At 40.8% G+C, this 14463-nt stretch overlaps 1 protein-coding gene across 2 annotated transcripts in view; it reads right to left on the minus strand.

Moving 5' to 3' along the window:
• Positions 1–14463, minus strand: part of gsg1l (gsg1-like) — a 225242-nt gene that overhangs the window by 75793 nt on the left and 134986 nt on the right. Inside the window, exon 3 of one of the 2 annotated variants that reach the window (XM_048552778.2) lies at positions 7920–8072. The exons of the other annotated variant lie outside the window; for it this stretch is intronic. Coding sequence (XP_048408735.1) covers positions 7920–8072 — 153 coding nt within the window. The remainder of the gene's footprint in view (positions 1–7919; positions 8073–14463) is intronic. 2 annotated transcript variants of the gene reach the window in all.

Genomic DNA, 14463 nt, shown 5'->3' on the forward strand with positions numbered 1-14463 from the left:
CTCCAACAGGAGGGAATCCAACCAGTTACCCTTGATAGTCATATCATCATCTTTGAATCCTGCACTATCAACTTTCTGGGGTTACCACTGATGTCTGTACATTGGACATTTGGATCAGTTTATGTACTGAGATCACTTTACCCAAGTGCACTTGCCAGCAAGGCAGACAAACTGGTAGAGAGTTTGGTTTTTAGTTCAACTTGGTCTTATTAATAAAATATTTCTTGTTAAAAAACACCATGTGAACGAGTCTCAAATTCCCACAAGATTTACTCCTTATCTAGCCCTGTCCATCGGAGAGAGGTTTGCTTTTTTCCCTTTATTTATTCACGGGATGAGAGTGTCGCTGGCTAGGCAGCATTTATTGCCCATCCCTAATTGCCTAGAGGGCAGTTAAGCGGCAACTACATTGCTGTGGGTTTGGGATCATATGTAGGCCAGACCATGCAAGGATGGCAGTTTCCTTCCCTAAACGAAATTAATGAATCAGATGGTTTATCCCAACAATTGGCAATGGATTCATGGCCATCATTAGACCCTTAATTCCAGATATTTTCGAATATAAAATACTATGGTGGGATTCGAACCTGGGTCCCCAGTACATTATCTGGGTCTCTGGATTAACTGTCCAGCATTAATACCATTAGGTTACCACCTCCCCTACAACAATCTGCAACAAATTACCTGCAACAATCCACCTGCTTGAGCTGGGTAATTGGCATCTTTTTCCTCTGTAACAGATGGCTGGATCTCTTCCATGAAGGTGGATCTCGCGGGTCAGGGTGGGATCTCTTCTTGGGTTGTGCATAATTCTATCATAATTGTTGTTGCAAATCTATGCTGAGGGGTGGCTTCCAGTGAGTTTTTATACCCCTCACTCCAGGACATTCCAGAACTTTCTCTGGCCTTCAGCCAATAGGGTCATGAGCTGGTTTGAAAACATCCAATAGGATTGTGCCAACACTTTCACTGTTGCCATGCTGGAGAAGTGGAAAGTGCATGTCCTCAGACATTTAAGGTATGAGAAAGTCTGAACTATACCTCTCCAATACTCAATCCTTGGGCTGGTTGTAACTGGTTCCCCTTGAACCTTTGTGGCCTCTGACAACAGTTTCCACTATTGTCTGCAGTTGATAGTTAGTGGCTGCTGTTAAATTTAATTTGGCCAATTTTCCCTGATTTCTCTGGCTGTGGGTCAGTATAAAATGTCCAATTTTGGGTTCTGATCACTTCACCAGACCAATCAGAAGCTGAACTGGACCAGCTGAATAAATAGAATGGCTGTATGAGCAAATCAAAGGCTAGGAATTCAGTGTGGATTTATTGCATAAATTAGGGATAATTATGGAGATTGCAGTAAGATCCACCCAATCTGATGATGTCATGTACCCTTGGATGGGTTAAAGGGGAGTCTAACTGGAGATCCTTGTGGCAACAGAAATATCATCAATGTCTCCCAACAATCTGATGTCTAACTTGTTAATGAAATTTGTATCTATCACTGTTATGCAATAAACTATGCCTTGTTAAGATGCATCAGTATTTCAGCTCCTACCACTGTTAACCAAATAGGTACTTAGCTACAGTATAGAATGCAGGCTTGAAGAGTTCTGAAAACAAAACATGTTAGAAATCACTGTGGGAGAGGCAGCAGCCATGGAGAGACAGCAGGGTAACGTCTCGAGTCTAGGTGACTCTTCAGAGCTGACGTGAAGTGTGGAGGTGAGAACATTTATGCAATAGTTTGGGGGGTGTGGTTGGTGTGCTGGGGGAGAAAGGACGTTGATAGTTCAAAATAAGTGATTGGAATGTAAGAATGGCAGAGCCATGGTGTGTCCAACTGAAGGACTGGAAAGAACAGACAGTCCCACTGGAGTGGGGAGTCGGGAGAGAGGACATGGTCTCAGAGAATGTAACAAGCAAAGCTAAAAGAAAGGGAAGGAATGGGTTCACAGTTTGAAAGTGTAGAACTCAATCCTGAGCCCAGAATGTTGCAAAGTGCCTAGTCTGAAGATGAGATGTTGCTCCTCCAGTTGGGACTTTGATTCACTGGAGTATTGCAGCAAGCCGAGGACAGGTAGGTGGGCATGCGAGCAGGACGCTGTGTTATGGGAAGGTTGGGATCAAGCTTATGCATGGACTGAAGGCGTTCTGTGAAGTGATCACCCGGTCTGTGTTTGGTTTCTCCAGTGTAGAGTAGGTCATGTTGGGTGCAGCGAACACTGTACACAAGATTGGAGGAGGCACAAATGAAATGCTGTTTTACCTGGAAAGATATTTTAAACCCTTGGATGGTAAGTAGGGAGGTGGTGAAGGGCCATGTGTTGCACCTTCTGCAATTACATGGAAAGATACCTTGAAAGGCCCTTTGTGGCGCAGTGGTAGTGTCCCTACCTGTGAGCCAGGAGGCCTGGGTTCAAGTCCCACCTTCTCCAGAGGTACATCGCTGCAAATGATAATTAGATGTTATCTCAAAAGGAGGGTTGGTAGCAGAACTTCACCCCAACCATTAGCTGGTTATGTTTGTACAGAATCACACACTTGTGGGATCACATGGTTGCCTTGTTTTAAAATTTGTATGTGTTTAATTTTGCATTCCATTATTTATCGCTTGCTTATTAGGCAACAACATTCCTCTTTCCTTCACCCAAAAATATGTTGTAATAGGTTCCTTAATTTTGCACTAGTATTACATTTTAATTTAAGAGGATAATAGCTGCATACTAATAAGAAATAAAATTTCTGCTGCGGCTGTGCAAGTATGTCAGAAATAAAGGAGCCAATTCATCCCTCCTCTCCTATTCATAACAAAAAAGGGAAATCAATAACTTAAAACATAATTTAGGCTGGAAAATTTATGCAGCATTAAAACAATACTTAAAATATCATAGAATCCTTATAGTGAGGAAGCAGGCCATTTGATCCATTGAGTCCATAGCAACCCTCTAAAGAGCATCCCACAGAAACACCATCTCCACATCCTGCATTTCCCGGGGCTAACCCACCTATCCCTGGACTCTGGGGGCAATCCCCGCCTAACATGCACGTCGGACTGCGTGAGGAAACCCTGGGTCCAGCAGGAGTGAACGTGCATACTCGACACATCAGTTGCCCAAAGGTGGAATCCAACCTAGGTCCCTGGTGCTGTTAGTGCTAACCATTGTGCCACCATGGTGTCCAATTACTGGGCGCAGTAAACTGTGTAAGAAGATGAACATTGTGTTTTCGGCCTTTGGATAGTGGCAATTTTGCCAGTGGAAAATGTACGCATTATTTTGTCTGCAAACAGAGACAAACCATCATTCTGGCTACAAAGGGTTGTGTTAAAACAAAAGGGTGGTAGAGGTTTGGAACTCTCTTGAACAAATGACAATGGATTCTGGGTCAGTTGTCCAATTCAAATCTGAGATAATACCTTTTGCTAAGCAAAATATATCTAAGTCAGATAGGTCAAAGATAGGCATATGGCCACAAATCAGCAATGACTTCAATAAATGGTGGAGAAGGCTTGAGAGATTGAATTACCTACTCCCATTCTCCTGTTCCTAAAAGATAGCAGGATTCTAGTAAGCGATGCAGAGTTTGTTAACTTATAACTTTTAAGTTTTGAGCACCTGGAAGTTAACTCTGATTTCTCTCCACAGATACATCCAGGCCTGCTCGGCTTTTCCAGCAACTTTTGTTTTTTGTATAGCATCACAGTTCTTTCAGTTTTTATAAAATTTAACACCTTAAAAAAAGGTAACATCGCCAAAGTTCGTGAAATAATGCAGTCTTGAACCTACATAAAAATATCACTTCCTATGTATCCTTGGCCTATTAAGGCACAAGTCAAGTGATGGAGTATTTTCCGCTTTTCTAGACGAGTGTATTCCAACTGCACCCAAAGAAATAGGCACCATCTAGGGTAAAGCAGCCCATTTCACTGGCTCCTGAACCACCATCTTCAACATCCAGTCCCTCCACCACTGACACACAGTAACAGCTGGGCGTATTGCAACAGGACCCTTCAACAACATCTTGCAAATCACAATCTTTACCATCCAAAAGGTCACAGACAGCAGATAGATGGGAACACCACTGCCCGCCAGTCCCTCTCCAGCATTCTGATTTGGAAATATATTATTATTCCTTAATTGTCGCTGAATCAAAATCTTGGAACCCCCTCCATGACAGCACGGTGGGTAGCTCTCCATGTCTAGGACTAGAGCAGTTCAAGAATGCAGCTCCTTGTAAGGGCAATTAGGGCGGTGAAATAAATTCTGGCTTGATCAGAGAAACCACATGCCATGTAAAAAAATTTAAAAAGAAATCTCCTATTCTCCCTTCAACCTCCTGTAGCCCCACAACCTTTCCTATTTCTGAACTCTTCCAAATTTGTGCATTTGCTTGTGTCTAATTTTAATTGTTATGCTCATTAGTGGCCAACCCTAAAAATGTCTAGACTGGAAGCTTTGGCGTTCCGTTTCTCATCTTTCCCCCTTCTCTAACTATCCCTCCTTGCTCGCAACCTGCTTTATTTGACCATGATTTGGGCATGTGTTCTGGAATTCATTTTTATTCACAAACACTGCGCCTGAGGACATCTAAATGAATGAATGATACTAATGCAAATTGTTATTGCTAGTGTTATTGTTATTGACTCTCTTCTTCATGTCCAGACAGAAATCACCATTGATCTTTTATTTGGACTTAACTAAAGACACAAAGATTCAGGGCAATGTTACAATTCCTTATAAAACGCCTACAAAGCTTGTTTCAAAGGGATCTTAATGACGCCCTGGAATTAAAATTAACTTGGTCTTCATTTCTGCAGGAGCAAATCACAGTGTCACCTGTTCACATATCTTGACTGGTGTTAAAAGTCTAGACAACACTATAATGAGTTCTTCTTAATGAAGGATATAGAATCCCCACAGCAGGCCATTCAGCCCAAAGCAACCCTCCAAAGAACATCCCACCCGGACCCGATCCCCTACCCTATAACCCTGCATTTCCCACGGTTAATGCACTTAATCTGCACACAACAGGCAATTTAGCATGGCCAATCCACCCAACCTTTGGACTATGGGAGAAAACAGGAGCACATCCACAGGGGGAGGGAGAACTGGCAAACTCCACATGGTCATTTGCCCCAAGGCCGGAAATAAGCGCAGGTTTCTAGCACTGGGAGACAGCAATGCGAATTACTGACTCATCATTCTACCACAATACTTTGGGATGTGATTCCGCAACACTAATGATAGAGGGCACTGAGACACACCATAGTAAGGGCATGGGTCATTAGTTCACCAGGCAATTCATCCCTTTCACTTTGAATGAGCCACTCTCCTTGCCCCTTTAAAACCTACGGTGTGGGGAGTGGAGCGTGGTGGGCTGTGGGGACTCGAGGGAATAAAATCAAAGGGTTGCACATTTACTGTTTCATGGCTAATTGTACACCGTGAACAGGAAAAACACACCATACCATCAACTGCAAGGAAGATATTTTTTGTCTGAAGAAGGGTCCAGACCCGAAACATCAGTTTTCCTGATCCTCTGATGCTGCCTGGCCTGCTGTGTTCCTCCAGCTCCTCACCTTGTTACTGCATTGGCAGTTCCTACTATCTCTAAGATATTTGCCCATCTGCTTTTAGAGGTAACTGGAAAAACCGCTTTAGACCTGGGAGAGCCGAGCAGGCCACGCACAGAGCAGGGATCACTAGTGTCATGGTCTGGTGATATTTAGGAAAAAAAATGCAAGAAATTACCATTTTTCTTAAATGAAAATTTAACTTGACTGCTACTGGACGATAGAAGCTAAAAATTGCCTATTTCAATTTATCTGGTTGTACAAATCAAGTTCTACATAGATTACAGAGAACCACACCAGGAAATGTAACAAGTCTAAATCAGAAGTTAAAAAAACTGCCTCACAACTTACTGAGAGAAGTAATTACTTATTGACCTGTACAAAAGTTAAGAATCACAGGTAGGAGATGAACAGTGTCTCAAAAGCCAAGATATATGAAGCCTGACTTAGGATTTTGCATAGATCCCCTGGTAACATTGGCCCTTGTTATCTTGCTAGTTAATATTGTTTGAAACAGACAAGAGAGATTCCATTTTAAACTATCCAGAAGAAAGAGCTCTCTCAGCAGAGGGGCTGAGAAAGAGACAGGCATCTTATAACATCTCGAGATCTATTGATTGTAACACTGCAGGACCAGAGCCAGAGCCAGGACTCCCAGAATCTGCTGTCATATTGAGCCTACCCGTCTACGAACCATTCAACTACGGAAGCCATCACATCTGATGAATCTGACTTCAAGCGTTAACCTTTCTGCTTTAGCAAGAAGGAATGCCATCAATGAGCTCCAATGGCATTTCACAAAAAAATTTATTGGGACTCACTTCTTCTGAAGTTTTGTTTTTAAGTCCGATATCTCAATTCCTTGTTAATAATTATATCACCTTATTCCTTAGGAACCCTCAATAACAATTTGTAATAAACTAATATTTAACCAATTTAAAGCAATAGCTTAAATGCTAGTATACTTGAACTCGGATCTTACGTATTAAAAAGGAATTCTTTGAGTTCATTGTGGGTTAGGGTTAGGGATTTTGCAAGCATTTGCAGTTTATCTCTAGCTGCCCAAATTATCTCAATGAACTGTGTTAATCTGCTATCGACAACACTCCATAGAGATCCCATCCTGACAGTGGGTCGTGGTGTATTTTTCAGTGGAATCTCAAATGGGCATTATGTTTCTGATCAGCATAATCAGCTGGTATATAGGCCATTTCAGGCTACATTCCCCCATACTTCCAAACAACCAGGGACTTGAGATCATATCCAGAATTAAATCCCAGAAACTCTGTATGCACTACCCAGTGCTTGGTCAGGATAAATTTCCTCTTAGTGCGAAATGTTAGAAGAACCTATCTCGTATTTGAGTTCTAACTTGCAGATCTGTTCCGGATTCTTGGCAATCCTTGGGTACTTTGAGGTTTAACACCAAAATTGAACATGAAAGTTTAAATGACTGATAGACCGACCACAATAGTCTCCAAAGATTTGTACTTCATTCTTCGAGCTTCATATCCCAGTGTTCCATTGGGCTTTTTAAATTGCTTTGGCACTCATCGCAGACATTGACAGTAATAAATCAACATCACAGCCAACCCATAAATTATGGCTCTTCACACTCATGGCACTAACGCAATATGGTATTGCTTCACTGTGTATTACGTACTCAATGTTCAGTGCCCAGAATGTAATCACTGCAGTTTGTTAACACAAGCATTCCTTCATTCCAGAAACAATTGAGCAAGATTCATCAGCAGCTCGTATCTGCAACATTCCTGCGTCTTTGGCATTTCTGAAAGAAATCTTGAACACCTCCTATAGGAAGGGTGCTGTGAAACTAGAAAGGGTTCAGAAAAAGATTTACTAAGGGTTTGAGTTACAGGGAAAGGCTGAATAGTCTGGGGCTATTTTTTCCTGGCCCGTTGGAGGCTGAGGGGTGACCTCTTTGAGGTTTATAAAGCCATGATAGGAATGGATAGGGCGAGAAGCCAAGATCTTCTCTCCGGGAGGGGGGTGGTGGGAGATAAAGTGAGAGGGGAAAGATTTAAAAGGAACCTAAGGGGCAACTTTTTCCATACAGAATGATGGAATGATCTGCCAGAGGACGTGATGGAGTCTGCTACTATAACAACTTTAAAAAAGTATCTGGATGGCTATAGGAATAGGAAAGGTTTAGAGGGATATGAACAATTGCTGGCAAATGGGACTAGATTTGTTTAGGATAGCTGGTTGGCATGAACGAGTTGGACCGAAGGGTCTCTTTCCGTGATGTATAGCTCTATGACACTATCAGCATTGGGCTACAGGCTTCAGTTTCCTGTCAATTTGTAGGAACTGAAATTATACGTACCTGAAAGAACAGTGAAGACAGCGGCAAATGCATTCAGTTTGAGGCCATCTATCACATTACTTGAGTGAAGGAGCTCAAGACACATCAGGCTGAAGCCAACAACTAAAAGCACGATATATAAAACTTCAGAGATGACCGACAACCAAAGAACACCTGCAACACAGGAGGCACAGTCTGAGAAATCACATGGGGAGACTGGAAGAGCAAATCTGAAACAGTCTGAGCACATACTATGCATGGTATGAATTGAACAAACCATGTCTCTACTATTTCATGGTAAATTTAGCTGCAAGATATGAAGCTGCATTAAAATATGTAGTCACAAGATGAATTACGAATGACTTCAGATAAAGGGAAATAAAAATAATAGTTCAAATAGACAAATAACTTGATATTTTACTAAATCTTGTGGAAATGCTGAAAAACTGTTTATAAAAATCTAAAAGTTCAGATTATATGTTCACTCAAAATGACCTTTTAAACAATTCATTAACATGAGTGTTAATCAACTTTTATACATTAACCATGGTTTAATCCCAGAGACATAACTGATCTTTATAATTTAAAGATCACTGAAGCACTAATAAAACTGACTCCAGTTCTAATTTCCAGTTGGAGTTCTCTAATATCTATAGCGCTTGCTCATTAGCTAAACAAATTACTCAAGGAAACAGAGATCAGATTTCATGTTAAAATCAATTGAATTCATTTTTTAAGGCAGTAATTTTGCTCTGAGATGAAAAACACCAAGGCTCCAAAATTCCTATATGGTACCTTCTACTTATGGGACATGATTCCCAACCAATGATATTGACCGCACTCAATCTACTAGGGTCGGCTGCTTCACTTGGTGCTGGGTGCTATATAGCTGTAGTCAAACACCTCAAATGAATGCAAAAGTCAAAAGAATTGCCAGTTGCCAAGTCAGGAGCTGAGCAGCAGGTGTAAGGGATTAGAGGAGATGCAGCAGGAAGTAGAAGAACAGGAAGAAGGGTGAAAGGTCAAACATGACCCCTCATTGTACTCAATACCAATAACCACAAACATGCTTCCCCATTGACAAACAGCCACACAGTCATGCAAAGGAACTCTCCTTTCAGCTTTTGTTTTGCAATTGTTGTTTATCGATTAATCTAACTCTCTAATTCTTCATTTCAATATTCAAAACAAGAAGATTACAAGCACACGTTATGTTCTGTGGCTGGATGCAGTTTGATGTCACATTGAGCGTTTGAGTTGAGCGGACTGGTAAAGAAGAAGGCAAGGGCTAGAATGGTCTTCAGTCTGAGGCTTCAAAATAACGCTGTTTAATATATTAGTATTGAATACTTCTGTACAATGTAGTCATAGATATACCAGGCACTGACTTAGAGTTACATCAGATAAGGCCATTTTCATGTGCTCATGTCCATGTGGTGATCTGGCCTGGGACAGAGCTCCAGGCTATTGTAGCAGCACCCACATTTTGCTATTATTACTCCGTGATGAGCAGCTCTCAAACATTATCACAAGGTTACCTCAGGGTCCTTACATAGCATCCATACCATAAGTTTTTCTCTCCTGTCATAAACATTGATGAACAAGTCCATACATTCTCAAATGAGTTACTTTGTTTCATTATTTTTATAACATTTACTGTACTTTTCTTTTTCCCCTTGTCTTTCCTATCCCTCCTCAGTTTTTGACCGGATCCATGATCAGAAAGAGGTAAAGTTGTTCTCTGCTGGCTTCCACTAGATCAGAGATTGAATTGATCTGACTGAAGTCTTTTGGGGTGATGTGGCTACAGGAGGTACTTATACTCCATTATAAGTGTTGGATGCAGTTATTAGTTTGCTAGGAAGGGATGAAATAGTCTATTCATGCATTTTTGTTCTTCATGAGAAGCATGTTCCGTTGCTGTATTGATGATGTATGTTCCAAGGCATGAATGCATATGTTGAGTTGGAAACAATTTGATCTGATATGTTCCTCATACAGTTGCACATCATTGAGAGGTGTCCTCTTTTGCTACCATGAGTACATTTTTGGTAGAATTCTAGACAGTTTTCATGAAGCTTTGGAATTACACCTGTCACAAGATAGTGTAGCATTAAATTCTTCAGGATTTTGACTTAATGTTTTCATATTTGGTGCATTATTCGTATGAGAAATCTGTTTCCTCTGGGGTTCAGATGGTTCATTGCAGTTTAAGTAGTCTGCTACAGGAACGATGATGCAAAACTTGAAAGGGTTCGGAAAAGATTTACAGGGATGTTGCTGTGGTTGGAGGTTTTGAGCTACAGGGAGAGGCTGAATAGGCTGGGGCTATTTTCCCTGGAGTGTCAGAAGCTGAGGGGTGACCTTACAGAGGTTTATAAAATCATGAGGCGCATGGATAGGGTGAATAGCCAAGGTCTTTTCCCCAGGGTGGGGCAGTCCAAAACTAGAGGGAATGGGCTTAAAGGTGAGAGGGGAAAGATTTAAAAGGGACCTAAGGGGAAACTTTTTCATGCTGAGGGTGGTGCATATATGAAATGAGCTGCCAGAGGAAGTGGTGGAGGCTGGTACAATTCCAACATTTAAAAGGCATCTGGATGGGTGTATGAATACGAAAGATTCAGAGGGATGTATGCTACATGCTGGCAAACGGGGCTAGTTTAATTTAGGATGTCTGTTTGGCATGGATGAGTTGGACCAAAGGATTTATTTCCATGTTGTACATCTCTATGACTCCATGACTCTGGTCAGTGTATTCTGTGGAATACTACGCATTCGTTGGAACTTTTTCTCCGTTATATTTTTGATGGTTTTCGAGACTCTGTAATTTAGAGTGCTTGTTCTAGAGTCAAATTCACATTTGATTGAAGTAATTCAGTGACTGATTATCTGAGAGGCCAAAGACAATTCTGTCAGAAATGAGATAACGAAGTATGGAACTGGAGGAACACAGCAGGCCAAGCAGCATCTCAGGAGCACAAAAGCTGATGTTTCGGGCCTAGACCCTTCATCAGAAAAGGGGGAAGGGGAGAGGGTTCTGAAATAAATAGGGAGAGAGGGAGAGGCAAGTTGAAGATGGGTAGAGGAGAAGATAGGCCCGAAATGTCAGCTTTTGTGCTCCTGAGATGCTGCTTGGCCTGCTGTGTTCATCCAGCTCCATACTTTGTTATCTCGGATTCTCCAGCATCTGTAGTTCCCATTATCTCTGTCAGAAGTGAACTCTGTTGTCAATACGTACTGAGAAGATGCTGCGACTCTAAGTAGTTACTTTGCCCCGTTTATTTTGAAGACAGGTTATAAGGCAGAGTTGCTGAGCTGGCCAGTTAATATCACTTGAATATACAGCTTGGGAGGCCTTGGGTTCCTTTTTTAAACAGTCTGAATGGGTGTGGCTAGCTCTCACCGGTCACGATACCTGGGTTTTTAGGCTCAGCTTTGAAAAGAAGTTATTAGGGTCTCAATAGAGTTGAAAGCTTCAGTGAATATCTCCTAGCTGCTACTCCCTCTGAATTTTCTCTTGATTTTTTTTTCCCTCCTGGATTGGAGAACTGCATGTGAGAATCAGTGTTTGAGTTTTCCTTATTGCTAAGAGATATGTTTATGACAAGTTCTTATATTGGAACAGTTGATTAGTAACAGTTACAATATCTATTTTCTGTTAAGTTTTCCAACAGAGTTATTCTAAATTCCACTTTCTTTGTTTCCCTATTAATTTTAGTGCTTAAGTAAATTGTGTTTTGCTTAATGTCGAGTGGTTTGACCAGGCACATTCCATCTGGAACAGGAATTTCATATTTGCCTTCAAAAATAAGAAAAAAATTCAGGATCTAGGCTAGCTTCTTAAAGTGCTTTGAGGGGGTCTGGTCTGGTCTGGTCCCTAACACTACAGGTTATTAATGAAGCTATCGAAAGACCCTTCTGAAATTTGATAACTGCTGCTGAAGCATATTCTTGTCAGCGTCTTACTTATTATTGTTGTGGAATACTAGGTTGTCAAATGTAATGTTTCACATTAATCAGTTGCCAATATAACACATGATCTAACGTTATTCTCATGTAGTAGGAAGTGTGCTGACCTATTTTGCATTTGATTTGGTTTCCAATACTGAAGCTTTCTAAAATATTAGGAATTGTGCATTCCACGTTGCTGATCTCTCAAATTGATTTGATGTCTTGAATTTTTTCTGGTAAAAAAATTGTATCAAGAATTTTGTTGCAATGGGTGATTGTTGATGGACATTGAGGTTATTGACCATTTCCTTAATTTGGAAGAACATTGCTAGGATTCTGTTCTCCTTGTACTAAACTTGTATTGTTGCCTTGTTGTACACTCTGTTGAATAAGATTGTTGAATCATGTTTGGCCCAAAGATTGTTGTACTGATACTGAAAGTTTCTGTTGTTTTAACTGATTTTTACGAAGTAAAGTTCATTTTTTCTTGACCGATATGGTATGTATGTAGAGATGAATCAAGAAATTCTTTTGCCAAACTAGTTGAACAATTTCTTGGGAATCTTCAGGTAGGAATTTCTCAAAATGGCTTCACTGAATGCACTACAAAGATTTTTGATGGTATCAAAGGTGAAATTGTTGGCAATATTATTTTCTTCTGCTTTTGAGGCATTTTCACGTCAAATTCAACATCACATGGTCCAATTAGCTCTTCAATTCTTTCCCTAGTATTGTGTATATTAATTAATAAAATTTATAATACTACTTGGTTACTGAATTTGTCATTCAAACTGTTGAAATAATAAAGATTTCATTTACCTCACTTGTTAGGGTTTCAATAAGGATCTTTATTCTTTAATTCCTTTCTGAATAAATTTTCTTTAAGCCATTACCCAAAGAATTAATTTGCAGCTAACATTTTCAACAAGTAAAATAGTTCAGAAATTCATTAACTAGTTGGAAGTTATAACTGTATTCTTCAGCCTAGGTTTTTGGGCTTCTCCCTTCCCTTAATGGATTGAATCTGGTGCATGAGTACAGTAATTGGCTTCTTTTCACTAACACCTAACTCATATTCAACTCCTTTGCTGGTTCATGGGCTTTTGCTGCTCTCGCTGCTGTTTTAAAGGCTATTACTGATTGTAAAAGATCTTTGCGGACTTACAATGGCTTACTTGGGGGAGTTTTCTCTTCAAAAATATAGCTGTTCAGCTCTGTGGTGTTTTTCTGGTTGTTAGCTTTTTTTAAACCTATACTAACGATGCCTCGAAAACACAATCTTTTGAGCTCTTCTCCAAACTACCTGAGATCTTCATCACTGCCAGAATTTCCTGGGAAGTGTATTGCTTTGCTGCTACCTTATATTGTGTGCTCTGAAGTCATACTACAGATTTGGATTCAAGATAGCCCAATGAAAGAGAAGGCAAAGTGTTCAGGCTCAAAATTTTAGAAGTAAAACCATTAATTATACATTAACACTAAATACTGCTATACATGGTAATCATAGATATACCAAACTCTGATCACATAGTTACTTTAGGTAAAGACCAACCTGTCAGCATTTTGGCTCAATTGTTAGCACTGCTGCCTCACAGTGCCGGGGATCCAGGTTCAATGCCAGCCTCAGGTGACTGTATGGAGTTTGCACATTCTGGATTGGGTGCTCTGGTTTCTTCCCACAGCCCACAAAATGTGCAGGTTACGGGTATTACGTGTGGGGAATGTAGGATTATAAGGTGGGTACAAGTGGGATGCTCTTCAGCTGGTCTCAAATGGCCTGCTTCCACACTGTAGGGTTTTGAAAACTTTTCTTCCATCTGTTCATGTCCATGTGGCAGCCTGGTCTTATGCAGTGTTCCACGCTGTTCTAACACCATATACACACACACACACACACCTCCATTTATGTTCAGTGACGTGTAGCTCTGAGACATCATTGCGTGGTTGCTCCACGGTCCTGCTTCCCTTACACAACATGTGCAATCTTTATAGGATTAATTGCAACACCTCTGTATGACTTCCCCAAACAACAGCCCCCAACCTGTGACCGCAACAAAACCAGAAGGTGCAATAAATGGAAACAACAATCTTGGGAGGTCTCTATCAGCTCATCACTTGAACACACATCACCATTTCTTCACCATTATTGGGACAAAATTCCAGAACATTCTATAGAAAAACGCCTGCATTGTATTGGCTGCAACTGTTTGAGATAAAAAAACCCCACATCAACTGAAGATGATAATGAAATGGCATCCTTGCAAGCAGTCATCATATTCTGAGGGAATCAATGGAAGAGGTTTTAGTTTGATGTTAGAAAATCAAACTGCAGACTTTGATCATTTCGTAATCTACCATTTCATGCTGTGAAGAGATTGCCGTCTTTTGAAATTATCAGTTAAAACCTAAGGTCCTACAGTACTAAAATCCCTGCAGTGTTGAATGAGGCCATTCAGCCCATTGCGTTCACACTGGTCTGACTAAGGGCATCCAAGCTGGACCCAGTACCTCACCCTGTTGGCATGGCTAACCCACACAGCCTACACATCAGTGGATACTAAGGAGCAATTTCCCACGGCCAATCCACCCAACCTGCACATTTTTGGACTGTGGG

The sequence above is a fragment of the Stegostoma tigrinum genome, chromosome 23 (assembly GCF_030684315.1).
Source record: "Stegostoma tigrinum isolate sSteTig4 chromosome 23, sSteTig4.hap1, whole genome shotgun sequence".
NCBI classification, from domain to species: Eukaryota; Metazoa; Chordata; class Chondrichthyes; order Orectolobiformes; family Stegostomatidae; genus Stegostoma; species Stegostoma tigrinum.